This window comes from Gadus macrocephalus, chromosome 4 (genome assembly GCF_031168955.1).
Source record: "Gadus macrocephalus chromosome 4, ASM3116895v1".
Classification (NCBI taxonomy): domain Eukaryota; kingdom Metazoa; phylum Chordata; class Actinopteri; order Gadiformes; family Gadidae; genus Gadus; species Gadus macrocephalus.
The window spans coordinates 19082544-19098311 of NC_082385.1; the positions used below are offsets into that span (position 1 = coordinate 19082544).

At 42.3% G+C, this 15768-nt stretch overlaps 1 protein-coding gene and 1 long non-coding RNA gene across 2 annotated transcripts in view; one reads left to right on the plus strand and one right to left on the minus strand.

Annotated features, from left to right (window-relative positions):
• LOC132455455 (inactive dipeptidyl peptidase 10-like) overlaps positions 1-15768 on the plus strand; it is a 234018-nt gene that overhangs the window by 35759 nt on the left and 182491 nt on the right. The window contains exons 6-7 of the mRNA XM_060049316.1: positions 6641-6741; positions 8192-8315. Of these exons, the coding sequence (XP_059905299.1) occupies positions 6641-6741; positions 8192-8315 (225 nt within the window). The remainder of the gene's footprint in view (positions 1-6640; positions 6742-8191; positions 8316-15768) is intronic.
• Positions 3834-4499, minus strand: LOC132455130 (uncharacterized). Its single transcript, XR_009525087.1, has 3 exons — positions 4238-4499; positions 4096-4146; positions 3834-4011 (listed from the first exon to the last, which is right to left on the minus strand). It is a non-coding gene; the product is annotated as an uncharacterized LOC132455130 (long non-coding RNA).

A 15768-nucleotide genomic window follows, 5' to 3' on the forward strand; every position in this document is an offset into this window, starting at 1 on the left:
TATAGCCGATGTACCCCAGGAGAATTTCCGAACGACTTGCGATGTCATACGTTATACTCCCGTTCTATTCCCGATTATAGTCGATTAGACCATAGCAACACCTTGTAACCGATTCTACCGATTCTCTATAGACCCAAAATTAACAAACATGTTCGTTCTTTGCCGATGTTGCCCGATCATTGAGCTTTTCTTCCCGTTGTCTAACGATGTTCCCGGGAAGAGTAACGGTGTTTCCCGATGCAACCACGCTATTTGCCGATGTTATAACGATAGTTGCTGATTTAGCCATCGGGTCCCACTATCGAGTAGGTGAAAACAGGGCATTAAGAAAATTAATGTGCGTCTCACAATTTAAATCACGTCGAACAAAGGCCTGTAACGGTTAAAAAAAAAAAAACGAAACAAGGAGCCTAACCATTGCAAATAAATGAAAGCTGCAAATAAAACGGAAGCAAATGAACTAAATAAATACTCAGCGTTGTGATCTTCTCGACACGGCCTGGATTACAGTTGCGTCTTGCGGTGAAAATAGACAACACACTTGGATGCTGCGGGTCTGCCTTCCCGAACTCACTGTTATGTTTCAGGAGCATATGTTGCCGCATAGTACTTGTAGTACTCTGGTAGCTCAATTTCGCTTGGCATATTTTACATTTCACCTTATGATCTCCAATTTCTGTAAAGTATTTCAATACTTCGCTGCGCTTTGCTTTAAACGCCATCTTTAACTTTTTGAATTCTGGCGTTGTGCACACGGCACAGCACGCGCCACACAGAAATTTGATGCATTTCATTTGCTTTGTGCACACGGCACGCGCCAGTGGCGCCACACAGAAAATGTATACATTTGCTTCAGGAAACTTGTCTGTGTGTGCATGCAAACTCGAGTTTGCCTGTCCACCAACCGAGTTCATTTGTAACGAGGAGTTCTCGAGTAATCGATTCCTCACGCCCATCCCTAGTTTAAATAAAATCTGTTGCAATATGGAGATTGAGATCAGCACTGTCACTTTAGGAGTTTGGGGGAGACGTGGCTGTATCAGAAGTCAGCATTGTACTGTTGCAGAGGGAATCAGCAGAAATTTGCCTTTTCACCACATATATAAATGCTTACTTTAAAAAATTATCTGTTCAAATGTACGCATTTATAATTTCACTGCTGTAGTTTAGAAAACCAGACAGCCATTTTATTTTGCACTTCCTTTCAAGCGTAGTTCGGCCTTGTATTAACAAGCCATCTCGTGTCGGTGCAGAGCAGCGAATCACTCATCAAATTAGCTGAGCTGAGTTTAAGCAACTGATTTACGTAATAATACATTGCCGAACCAAGCTTGGAAAAAAGTGCAAAAATAAATGGCAGTCTTACGACAAACTAAAGCAGTGACAAAATCCTACATTTAGAGTTTTTATTTGTTAGGTAAGCATTTATATATGTGGTGAAAAGGCCCTTTTCTGCTGGTCCTATCTTCAACAGTATAACGCTGACTTCTGATACAGTGACGTCTCTCCCTAACTCCTCCTTATGACTGTGCTGATCCCCATCTGCATAGGCTAACAGATTCAATATGCAGAAGCACCTCATACAACCCCACTTTGTATTATTGGTTGGTTTATCCCCACAACAGAGTTTTTTTAAATTGCTTCATGGAAGTTGTTTTGCTCTACTGTTGTAATAGTTTTGTTATTCGATTTTCTTCGGTTCTGACGTTTTGGAAAAGTAAAAATATATTTTTCATAAGAGCTATCTTAATGTGCTTTTGTGCTTCTCTGCTAAAACAGTATGTTGTTTTATAAATCACATTTTATCAACCTTATCAACATAGTACTCATTAACTGTTAATAAGTGTATATTAAAGGACTTATTAACCTTTATAAGCAGTGTTCCCGCTTTATATCCCGTACCTGCAAAACACATTTTTAACTGTTTAATAAAAGACTTATTAACCTTAATAAGCATTGTTCCATAGAGCTTATTAACTCATTGGCTGCCAGACATTTTCAGTGCAGAGAGCCCCATACTGCCAAGTGTTTTGCAGCGTTTTATGTAAACACTGAAACTACCAAAAGACAGAGTAGACTCTCTTCTTTCATCAGGAACAAACCGTTTGTTTCTACCTTTTTCCGTTCCTTAGTAATCGGCAGTATCATACGTTGGTTTCACCAAAAACACCTGTTTTTGACCAAAAATGGAGAAAACAAGCTTTTTGTGAAAATAAACTTTTTTTGCTTTAGTGACCCCTTCAACACCTGAAAAGTGGTTTCCCTCCATACAACAGCAAAAAAAACATTGAGACAGGTATTTTGATAGGACAATATTAATTTATTTGCAAATATATAACCAATATATAATATAAATATAAAAAAAAGAAAATTCTTCAAAATGTCAGTTGTACAATTCTTTCCAGGTATGTATTTCTGTATGTTGGCGCAGCTATATCAAATCCTGTTTGTGTGTGTGTGTGTGTGTGTGTGTGTGTGTGTGTGTGTGTGTGTGTGTGTGTGTGTGTGTGTGTGTGCTTGTTTCCACCCCTACACAAAATAGTTCAGCTTAGTGTGGTAAGCTGTAAAACACTCCCCTGCGTGCAAGGGGACACGACAGGACTGACACCACATTTTGTCTCGCTGCACAGACCCCTGCGAGCACAGACCCTACACCTCCTTGCTGGTCTCCCCTTCTTGCTGGTGGGCATCAGGTGTTTGAGTTTGTGTCTGCTTAGCCCTCCGTCTAGCCTGCTCTCTGGGTCAGTGTTATATGGTGCTCTCGGAGTACGTCAGCCTTCCTCCAAGTCCCAGACCCCTCAACCCCCACACCTTCCACTTCCTCCTCCTCCACTTCCTCCTCCTCACACCCTCCCACATGTCGCTTTACTGTCCAGGACTTCACTACCCTGCGAATGAACTCCAACAGGGTTTTACACTCCCCTGGGTTTCTGGCTCGGTAGAGGACATAGGCGTTAAACATGCATAGTTGGAAGAGATAGGCTACAAACTTCTTTGACCAGTTCAGCGATCTTCGGATGCAATAATAGTATGCAATAATTTGGTCCAACTTGTCTACCCCATTCATGGATGCATTGTACACAACAACACACTCTGGCTTGAGCTGAGCAACCTTTTCTTGGTTTCCCCTCCTCCACACATCAACCCTCTTCATGCTATCTTGGTGGTAGGTAGTCACCATCCTCACCAACCGTTTGTCCTGCCATGCTACTACCATCACCCTCTCATTGTGCCGCACAACTTTTTCCCCCACCCCCAAGTCAGTCTTTGTCATCTCGCTGATGATCTGAGGTTCCCCCCTATGTTTCCTCAGTGTTCCACAGACATTGGTTTTCACTCCCAGTAAACTTTCACACAGTGCTACAAAGTTTTAGAAATTATCCATGAACAATGGAGACGATCAAGGAGAGAGAACACTATCTCTGGCCGAGTACTAGCTTCCCCAACATAGACGCATATTGAAGCAGTACCCTGTGGCAGAGTCACACAGTATGTAGGATTTGATTCCATATTTAGGCTTTTGTGGGTTATACACCCTGAAAGACAGGCGCCCCCGCCACTGCATCATACCCTCATCAATGCAAATGTTTTGCCCTGCTTGATACATCTCCTTTAACTTTTCCACAATGTAATCTAACACTGGGCGGACTTTGTACATTTTGTCAGTTGCATCCTGTGATGCATTATTGTTGAAATGAAGGAACCTCCATATAACCTGAAATCTGTTCCTTGGCATAGTCTTGCCGAAATGGGGCGTGGCATCTACCTCATCAACACTCGGCAGATTGTCAGGGCGTGCTTCAAAATATTGACTTGCATATATATTGGTCTGATCCACAATATTTTGGAGCAGCTCGTCAGTCAGGAAGAGCGTCAGGAAGTCAGTTGGCAGGTCGCTATCCAGCTCCGCAGCAGCCCTCCGGGGTCCAGGGGTTGCAGTGAAGGGGAAATTGTTTGGTTGCCAGCCAGCTTGATGCCAGTCATCCCCGCAACCTCTGCTGGATGCACGACCTGTAAATTATAGAAATATATAAAATTACCATAAAACATATTTTTTTATTGCTGCGGTGTGATGTGAAGAATACTTTTTTTTACCTTTCTTCTTCGCTTTGCCAATAGGAGTCGGAGCTCTGCTGGATGCACGACCTGTAAGTTATAGAAAAATATACAATTAGCCTACTATAAAAAAAGAAAGAAAAGATTGCTGCGGTGTGATGTGAAGAATACTTTTTTTTACCTTTCTTCTTCGCTTTGCCAACAGGATTGGGAGCTCTGCTGGATGCATGATCTGTAAATTGAAAATTGCTTCACATCAGTAGGCTGGCAACAGATGATACAATATGAACTAGTTGGACTAAATGGCGTTCAATGTGACATGGACTGAAGCTAACAGTGGGAGTGCGAGTGCGAGCTCTGCTGGACGCACGATCTGTAAATTGTAAATCCCTTCACATCAATAGGCTACTGGCAACACATATTAGCTACAGTAATGAACTAGTGGGACTAAATGGCGTTCATCTGACGGACTGAAGGAGGAGAGAAGGGGAAAAGTTAGCTCTTACCTCCCTTACGTCTTCCTGGAGACGCGTCAGGGGATGAGGCTCTGCTGTTCCCGGTTGACGGCAACCACTCATCTGACGAATCCGGGTCAGGTTCGCTGAATTCATCACCTGATGATTCGGAGGTGTCTGCTGAAATACGCCGTGTAGGCCTACTCTCTCTACTTGGCCCGGGTTTTTCGTCAGAGGCTTTATCGCAAACAACCGAGTCGATCGCGACACTGAGACACATACTCTGTTCGAGTGTTAGCTGTCTGAAATTTTGCTTACGTTTCGCAGGCGCCATGTTCACTTTCTTCACCCATTAGGCTACTGTTTACTCATCACTCATCCAATTTGGCACAGCGCCCCCGCCCACCTAGCGGGTCAGTTCGGTAGTACATTCTCTGTTTACAAGCCTGATTTTTTGTGACAAGGTGCTCCAGATCGCTCTCCAGCCCGCCCCGTTGAAAAACATAATTGACGTCTATAGACGTCTTTGGCAGTCAACGGTTGTATTTAAATTGACGTCTATAGACGTCATTAGCAGCCAATGAGTTAACTGCTAATAAATGAATAATAAAGCCGTTTTATCTTCATAAGGCAGCAAAAAATGCTTAGTAAAGGTTTAGCAATGACATAATAAGTAAGTTAGTAAGACTCAATAAATGGGTTTGTAATGCGTTTATTAACAACTATAAGAAACTCATACATCTATTATTAATGTTATTAAGCAATCAATAAATAGTTAACAAGTTTCTTATAAGTGCTTATAAATGTCTTATAATCTCCCAATAAACATAGTTATGCTATTATCGACCCTTATAGATAGTCTTAATAACCCAAATTAGAGTTAATAAGCATATAATAAGGTCTTATTACCTATTAACAAAGGCTTATTAGAAGGACCTTAATATGAAGCGTTACCTTTTGTCTTTCTATCCCTGTCTGCCCTTCTCTTTGTTATTTACACAAACACACACACACACACATACACACATGTGCACACCTCCCTTACGTCTTCCTGGAGACGCGTCAGGGGATGAGGCTCTGCTGTTCCCGGTTGACGGCAACCACTCATCTGACGAATCCGGGTCAGGTTCGCTGAATTCATCACCTGATGATTCGGAGGTGTCTGCTGAAATACGCCGTGTAGGCCTACTCTCTCTACTTGGCCCGGGTTTTTCGTCAGAGGCTTTATCGCAAACAACCGAGTCGATCGCGACACTGAGACACATACTCTGTTCGAGTGTTAGCTGTCTGAAATTTTGCTTACGTTTCGCAGGCGCCATGTTCACTTTCTTCACCCATTAGGCTACTGTTTACTCATCACTCATCCAATTTGGCACAGCGCCCCCGCCCACCTAGCGGGTCAGTTCGGTAGTACATTCTCTGTTTACAAGCCTGATTTTTTGTGACAAGGTGCTCCAGATCGCTCTCCAGCCCGCCCCGTTGAAAAACATAATTGACGTCTATAGACGTCTTTGGCAGTCAACGGTTGTATTTAAATTGACGTCTATAGACGTCATTAGCAGCCAATGAGTTAACTGCTAATAAATGAATAATAAAGCCGTTTTACCTTCATAAGGCAGCAAAAAATGCTTAGTAAAGGTTTAGCAATGACATAATAAGTAAGTTAGTAAGACTCAATAAATGGGTTTGTAATGCGTTTATTAACAACTATAAGAAACTCATACATCTATTATTAATGTTATTAAGCAATCAATAAATAGTTAACAAGTTTCTTATAAGTGCTTATAAATGTCTTATAATCTCCCAATAAACATAGTTATGCTATTATCGACCCTTATAGATAGTCTTAATAACCCAAATTAGAGTTAATAAGCATATAATAAGGTCTTATTACCTATTAACAAAGGCTTATTAGAAGGACCTTAATATGAAGCGTTACCTTTTGTCTTTCTATCCCTGTCTGCCCTTCTCTTTGTTATTTACACAAACACACACACACACACATACACACATGTGCACACACACACACACACACACACACGCACACGCACACACGCACACACACACGCACACACGCACACACACACACACACACACACACACACACACACACACACGTGCGTGCCCAGGCCGGTCAGGTCAACCCCTCCGTGAGGCTGTCTGTGGTCAGCCTGTTTGGGACGAACACACACACGCAGGAGCTGGTACCACCCGAGGGATTCAGGACGAGGTGAGTCACACACACACACACTAGGGATGGGCAAAATGATTCTTTTCCGGGAACTAGTTCTTTCAGTTCAGTTCACTATAACGATTCGTTTATTTGATTCGTTCGTTTTGATTCGTTCGTTACGTCAGATTACATCTTAAAAAAAATAAATATATATATATATTTTTTTAATTGGTCGTGGGTCCGGATAGGACCGTCAAGACCGCAGTCTGCCGTTTGGAGATGTATGGCTCTGCCTGCTACATAGTACGTCAAACGTCCCACCAATATTTATACCACTTGCTTACTCTCTATATTTCATTCATGGTTTTACATTTATAATTTTATTTTACTTTACATTTAATTCTTCATTGTTCAGGCATTACAGAACTTGCATGGTCATAAATAAAAAATACGAACTGCAGTTTAATTTCTTTGTTTGTTCTTAAATTGACGTAGAATGGAGCAAAGACTCCTGGGATTGGGAAATGCGTTCATCCAATAAACAGATGGAGGTCAAGTCAATTTTTGAAAAAATGTAGGGGGATATATGAGTCGAATGGTATGACCCAAGATACGTCAGACAGAGAAAGCGCGCACATTCGACGGTACCGCCTTGTCATTGGTTTACCCAGGTGCCATTCCAACACCATTGCTACCTCTCATTGGCTGAATCTTTGAGAAAGTTGTAGACTCAATCAATGGAAGTCGCGGGGAGACGGAGCTCTGTTCGTTTGTATATTTTATTTACGTGACCATATGTTTGGTTTATGTTAAAAAAAAAGAATCAAAGAACCAGTTCTTCTTGTTTTGGGGAACCAGTTCTTGTCGTTCACGTTCGGGATTCGTTCGTTGTAACGAATCAGTCGCGACCGACACATCCCTAACACACACACAGTTTAGTTCCCTTTCAAATGGTGCCCCAATTGTTAGGAACAGGCATTTGTGGGATGAGCAGCAGCGCTGAGTATGTGGGTTGGGCCAATGAAAAATTTGCCAAATCTTTTCTGCAAATGGGGCACCATTTGAAAGGGAACTATAAAGGCTATCCAACGGTATAAGATTATTTGCCAAAAAGCATTGTTACCACAGAGAAGTAATCAACCAACACCAATTTCCTTACTTTTTGTGCTAAGTTTATATCCACGCAAACAAGAACACACACACACACACACATTTACACCCACGTAGACACACACCCACAAGCACACTCACAAATAGACAGACATGTATACACACACACACACACACATTCACACACACGCACATACACATACAAAAACACAACCACAAGCAAACACACACATACATAGACGCACGCACACATACTTACCATTAAACAGAAACAAACACACACACACATAAATACACACACATCTACACGCCTATTACATAAAAAAATAAATCTTCATTTTTTATCTCTTATTCTCTCTATCTCTCTCCCTCCCTCTTTCTTTCTCTCTCCTTTCAGGGATTTGTACGTTTCAATGGTGAAGTGGATAAGCAGCACTCACCTGGCGGTTCGCTGGCTGAGGCGTTCCCAGAATGCATCAGTGCTCGCGGTCTGCGATGCAACTACATGCTCCTGTATACAGGTGGTTCATCAAGGGGTTGTTGCTTTTAAATATGTAATAATTTTATAAATTGATGTATTCATAATACTAATTAGGGGTGGGATGTAATATCAATACAGCGATATATCGTCGCCCTTCTTATATTTTGGATTTTTATGCTTTAAGAGTTACACAGGGAATATCGCCCGGAATATTGATATTTTAATTAGTAAAATAACGTGCTCTAAACAGTTTCAAAACTCAGTTTGGACCTTGAATAAAGACAGAAATCCAGCACTTTACCTATTCACTGTCATTTTGTATTCATCGTGAGACATATATGGTGATGTATCGCTGTAGGATTGTCTAACAATATATCGATTATTGCAGAATCGTATGGCGATATTATCGGTATCGAGGGCCATGTATCGCGTATCGTATCATAAGGCACCCTTTGATTCCCATCCCTAGCACTAATATAGACCACTTGGAGTGACTTGGCCACTGCCTATGTTCGTTATTGGCGGTTGAAGATTTGCTTCGCTTAGCTTTTATCTGAAGTGAAGGTGAATGAAAGAGACGTGTCATTCAGGAGATTGTAACTGCTGCTGCCTCCCTTGTCTTTGAGCAAGGCATCATTTCTTATAGTTGTCCTTGAGCTAGATGCCCAACCCATACCCGTGTGCAGACATTGGGGATCAAATGCAAAACACACCGGACATCCTAGCTTATACTCTTTCCTGCACACTGTACAGAGGACACGCAGAACATCCATTCTGAACTCAATTCCGGGGCGACAGTAGCTCGGGTGGTAGAGCGGGTTGACTGGTAGCCGGAAGGTTGCTACTTGCGTGGTTGACATCGCCATCGTTGTGTTGATGTGTGAATGAATGGTTGTAAATTGCTCAAGATAAAAGCGTCAGCAAATACCCTGAATGTAAATGTAAGTCAAAATATATCACAGCCCACACAACCCTGTCTCGTCAAAATTACGTTCCCAGAAAACTATTCGGCATTCTCAATTACGTTTGTCATAAAACGTATTTTGTCCGCGATTACGTTTTATTGAACGTATTGCAAATACGTTCGTCCTCAGACTATTTTTTGCCATTTATTAACCTCTATGATTATGTTTGGTTGAAACGTATCCCAGATAGGTTAAATGTCAACGTATAGCACATTATTGTCATTAAGGCATATCTCCCTTTCAGAGAACGTTTCATTTAACGTATTTTGTCAGAAAAACGTATCTTGGCTGTGGATACGTGTTATTGAACGTATCGCAAATACGTTCGTTGTCAACCTATTTTTTGCCATTAATTTACCTCTAGGATTATGTTTGGTTGAAACGTATCCCAAATATGTTAAATGTCAATGTATGGCACATTATTGTCATTAAGGCATAGGCCCATTTCCCTTTCGGGAAACGTTTCATTTAACGTAATTTTGTCCCTGATTACGTCTTATTGAACATATTGCAAATAGGTTCGTTCTCAACATTTTTGTTGTTTTTATTTAAGCTACCTCTTGGATTACATAGGCTACATTTAATTGAAACGTATCCTTAATAGGCTACGTTAAATTTCGATAACACATTATTGTCAGTATATAGGCATAGGCCTACCTCTCGGGGAAGCGTACGTTTGATTGTAATGTTAATAGTCCAACGTTATATCAACATGTCACAAGAGGAGAAATTATAGATGCTGACGGGGTAACTAGGAGCGGGGGTTGCTTTGTTGATTTCTTTATCTAGGGCTATAGCTGTGGTCAAAGCGGGAAGTGTGCGTTGTCTGGGCGGCTGCCTGAACTGAGCTGCAGGAAATTATGTTCACATGTTTCTTCATTCATTCATGAAGGCTATACCGGTGAACGGTGACGTCAGACTCACGCCCACCTACAAACCAATCAATGTCCAGTATCAGCCTGTCCTCTCGGAAAATACGACCACGTAGGTGGTTTGTTCCGCCACAGATTACGACCCATTGGAATTTATCCAAAACGAGAGGTAATAGGATATTTTTCCGTGAAATGGCGGAGGCGGACAATAGGATATTTTAGTATTTGGGTTTGATAGTTATGACGAAGAATATTTTAGCTCTCGACAGAAAAACATGGTTGCTATGGTTGCTATGGACGCTGAAAACAGCAGCTCGCATGCCGTTTAAATCATGGCTATAAAACCTTTTTCTTTGCTGATTATGCTATTTTACGTAACCGTGTAACGATATTTAATTTAACAACTTTAAAACAACTTTAAGCCCGGAAGGAAAAGATAATTCACCGCCGGAAGTCGGGAAGGCCCATGCAAGTGAACGGAGCGTTCCACGGCATTGAGAAGAGCCGTTTAGTAAATAAATAAATAAATAGATTTATTTATTTATTTATTATACGGAGACCACCAGACTTCCTCGAGGTAACAAGAATGGTCGATTAAATTCAAGATGGGAGAATGGCGATAGGGTGGCGTACGGTCCATGGCCTTGCGTCTGAATTTCATTCATAGAATTACCGAGTTGATGGTCAATGGTCAGATACAGATCTTGTTATAACGATAATTGAATAAAAGCTATGGTCAACTTATAATATTTTAACTAAAATAATTATATATATATAGAGAGAGAGAGAGAGAGAGAGAATGTATATTTTAATATTTAATGAATTAAATAAAATAAAGGCTTTAAACATGTGACATGCCTACGTTTTTTTTGCCACGTGACAAAAAACGCGTCACGTGACTCTTACGTTCGCTAAGGTTGTTCTGCTCGCAACCCTTTCTCATCAAAATTACGTTCCCAGAGAACTATTCGGCATTCTCAATTACGTTTGTCTAAAAAAAGTATTTTGTCCGTGATTACGTTTTATTGAACATATTGTAATGACCTCGCCGGTGACATAACGATGTCGAGTCATTAGTAATTGAAGGAACTTTTAATGAACCAAAACCAGTTCACTGAAACCCGTAACCAATGGCAGAAATCCCACCCAAAACAAACCCTGGTTACCCCGGCAACCCCCAACACGGTCTCACTCATGTGCAGGCCCCCACCCTCGTGTTCTTCCAAGGCCCTCCCCCAGCTGACCTAATGATTCGCCCCCACATTGATTGACAAGAAGAACATTACAATACATGCACACAGAACCACGCGGCAAAGGAGCTGCCGTCAATTGGGTTGTTTTTGTCGTGAACTAGAGTCCGATGGTTGAAAAATAGACAGATATTCCAAGGTATCCGTAAAAGGCAGCTTGGATGTGTTTATTTTCTGCAGTTTAGACTTATATAACTAATTTTTGAAAGCAAAACACCAAGCTCATTGATTTAACGAGGGAGGGTTATTTGAAACAATTTATTAAATAAATATTTGTGAGAGGTCATTTCTTCTCCTGATTTGACTTCCTATTTATGTCTAGGGTAAACCCCTACTGTCCACAAGCATCCCCCCCCTCCCCATATGGATTTGGAGAATTGTTGCCACGTCCCAGTGGTGGAGGTATCATATATATATGAAAGAGGGCATTCAATTATAGCCTACTACAATGATCGATTAGGAGGCCGAAGCCCTAAAGGAAGTGATGCAATAGGTGACTGAGTCGACAACATTTAAGTAAGCTGCTCTTATATATCAAAGGGGGTCTCAAAGGACGCATACGCTTCAACCTGTGGCTCCAGCACTACAGGAAATGACTCAGCAAGGGCTCCATCTCGTTGCAACTCACCCAACGGCTCGCTTGCAAGATTTTGGCCTGAAGTTCTTCCCAGACCTACACCCTAGCCATCCAACATGCATATCTGAGAATCAGGCCTCTCTTTAATAATGACAAAAAGTTATGAGAGAAACACACATTAACTTTTTGTTATCTCATAAGCGGTGTGATGCTGGCTCCTTTTGACCTTTTGACCCCCGACTTCAAAAACGTGGCCACAGGCCAGCTGTGTCTACACACCTTTAGCCACAAATGTACACCTCCATCCCACAAAGAATGGGGACTAGAAACTAACCTCTGTCTTATGTACATTTACTGTACTGTTGGAGGTCACGCCCCTTTGCCGACCTTTTCGAGATAGCTAGGGATGCTAAAATGTTTACACACATTTCCCGGGGCCCCGTGAACGACATATCCGAGATTTGGAGTTCTAGCCCTTAGAGAAAAAAAGTTTTCCCAAATGGAGTGTCATTTGGACAAAGCCCCTCAGAAGTGTAGCCTGCAAGACCTAATGGTTCAGAAAGTGGTGGAAAAACAGTTTTTGAGATAGGAAGGTCCTACCGCCCTGAAATTTTAATACCTTATTGGGGGGGCCTGCCCTCGGGGTCTGACCGGGCCAAGTTTCGGGCAGGAAGGGCCCCCCCTTCCTGCCCTCGGGGTCCGACCGGGCCAAGTTTCGGTGCGGAGGTCCCAGTAAGGCCCTAGAATAAGGTATTAAAATTTCAGGGCGGTAGGAACTTCCTATCTCAAAAACTGTTTTTCCACCACATTCTGAACCATTAGGTCTTGCAGGCTACACTTCTGAGGGGCTTTGTCCAAATGACACTCCATTTGGGAAAACTTTTTTTCTCTAAGGGCTAGAACTCCAAATCTCGGATATGTCGTTCACGGGGCCCCGGGAAATGTGTGTAAACATTTTAGCATCCCTAGCTATCTCGAAAAGGTCGGCAAAGGGGCGTGACCTCCAACAGTACAGTAAATGTACATAAGACAGAGGTTAGTTTCTAGTCCCCATTCTTTGTGGGATGGAGGTGTACATTTGTGGCTACAGGTGTGTAGACACAGCTGGCCTGTGGCCACGTTTTTGAAGTCGGGGGTCAAAAGGTCAAAAGGAGCCGGCACCACGCCGCTTATGAGATAACAAAAAGTTAATGTGTGTTTCTCTCATAACTTTTTGTCATTATTAAAGAGAGGCCTGATTCTCAGATATGCATGTTGGATGGCTAGGGTGTAGGTCTGGGAAGAACTTCAGGCCAAAATCTTGCAAGCGAGCCGCTGGGTGAGTTGCAACGAGATGGAGCACTTGCCGAGTCATTTCCTGTAGTGCTGGAGCCACAGGTTGAAGCGTATGCGTCCTTTGAGACCCCCTTTGATATATAAGAGACCCTATACAGCTTACTTAAATGTTGTCGACTCAGTCACCTATTGCATCACTTCCTTTAGGGCTTCGGCCTCCTAATCGATCATTGTAGTAGGCTATAATTGAATGCCCTCTTTCATATATATATGATACTGGAGGGACACTTCTCTGAACACGTTGGAGCCCGCTCTTACAACCCACAGCCGGAACTAGAACAGCCTGATGATTATCCTCATCTGCTACCACCTGATGGCCTTCCTGTCATCAACGACAGCCCGCCAGACTGCTCAGAAATCAAGGCTAATATAGCAAAATTGAAGAATGGCAGGTGCCAAGGAACCGACAATATACACTCTGAACAACTGAAATACACAACATCAGAATCATTGTTTAAGTACATCACACTTCTACTGCGTAAGATTTGGTCGTGTTTAATGGTCCCTAAGAAATGGTTGGAAGCATCCATAACTTGTTTATACAAGAGAGGGCTGAGATCTTTATCTGAAAACTACAGAGGATTAAGCATAACTGCGACTCTGTCAAAGGTGATATCTGGTGTCGTCATTAATAGGATCAGGGAGACATACGAGAAAATCCTTCTACCAACGCAATATGGATTTCGGGCCAACAGATCAACCTCTGACGCCATATTTATTCTACGACGTATTCTTGAACTCTCAAAGAAATCAAAAGCTCCCGTGTTTGTGGCGTTTATAGACCTCAAAGCTGCGTACGACTGGATTCCGCGAGATGCTTTATTTCGCTGCCTTGACATCCGTTTAAGATGTCCTAAACTAACAGCTATACTCCGAGCCCTCTACACAGGCACAAAGGCATGTATTAAAGGTGGAAAGGATTTCTTTGAAACTGTTGTTGGATGTCGTCAAGGGGCCCTTGAGTCCCCGCCATTATTTAACATCTATATGGACTTTGTGGTAAGAGCTGCACGGAAAGAAGTACAAACAACTATCCCGGAAACAGGCTTCCATGTAGAGTATAACATTCCAAATGAAGTATCACCAAGGGAGCTGCGGAGCAAAGCACCAGCCCATGGAAACAGCAACATCACTGAGCTACTGTATGCCGATGACCAGGGTATATTTGCAAATTCTGTTGATGAACTGCAGCAGATATTGACCATCTATGATAAAACGTTCAAGCGCTTTGGGCTACAGATGTCCTATGACAAGACCGAGACAATGGTGTTTAATGCTGATGTAGCTTTGATGGAAAAGGAAAGCATAGTGTCTGTGGGAGATAAGAAGATCAAGAATGTCAGGAAATTTAAATACCTCGGATATACTATCACAAATTCAGATAACACCAGCTCCTTCCTTCACGCAAGAATGAGCTCCGCCTTCGAGAAATGGAATGAACTCAAACACATCCTCATGGACAAGCGAATACAACTGGACACTCGGATACGATTTCTAACAATGTGCGTACGATCGCGTCTTTTGTATAGTATACAAGCATGGCATCTCTTGGAAGGTGAACTGAAAAAAGTTGAAGTCATCTGGCATGGTTTCCTCAGGAAGATGGTGATAGGGGGATTTCAGAGGAAGAATGCACCTAGTCACAGTCGACGATCAGCAGAAACAGACTCCCAAAATCACGATGAAACATCTCTGGACTGGAGCTTCAAGTTATCGAACGAAAGATTGCGTCAAATTACCAAGACGCGTCCAATACGTGACTTCTGTTTCACCCAAAGTGAAGTATATGGGCCATGTCTGCCGCATGGATAACTCGGCATTGCAAAAACAGGTGCTCTTCGATCGCAGAGCGTCCAAGACAGTTTGGAATAAGACAGAAAGGACTCTGGGGATAGACGCCCAACAGATTAGGAGGACGATGATGAATAAAAGCGAACTTCAGCGAGTGCTAGACAGAGTGCTAGCATGAGCGCCCCAAGGCCATTAAATGCGCCAAGAGGGAAATGTGATGATGATGATGATACCTCCACCACTGGGACGTGGCAACAATTCTCCAAATCCATATGGGGAGGGGGGGGATGCTTGTGGACAGTAGGGTTTTACCCTAGACATAAATAGGAAGTCAAATCAGGAGAAGGAATGACCTCTCACAAATATTTATTGAATAAATTGTTTCAAATAACCCTCCCTCGTTAAATCAATGAGCTTGGTGTTTTGCTTTCAAAAATTAGTTATAGAAGTCTAAACTGCAGAAAATAAACACATCCAAGCTGCCTTTTAAGGATACCTTGGAATATCTGTCTATTTTTCAACCATCGGACTCTAGTTTACGACCAAAACAACCCAATTGACGGCAGCTCCTTTGCCGCGTGGTTTTTAGAGCCACGAGTATTAGTGGGGGCGGTCGATAGCAACCACCATAGCAACCATGACGGTCAACTGACTGGATTCAGCCCCGTTGAAAAAAATAGAATACTTCCCTACACACTCAGTA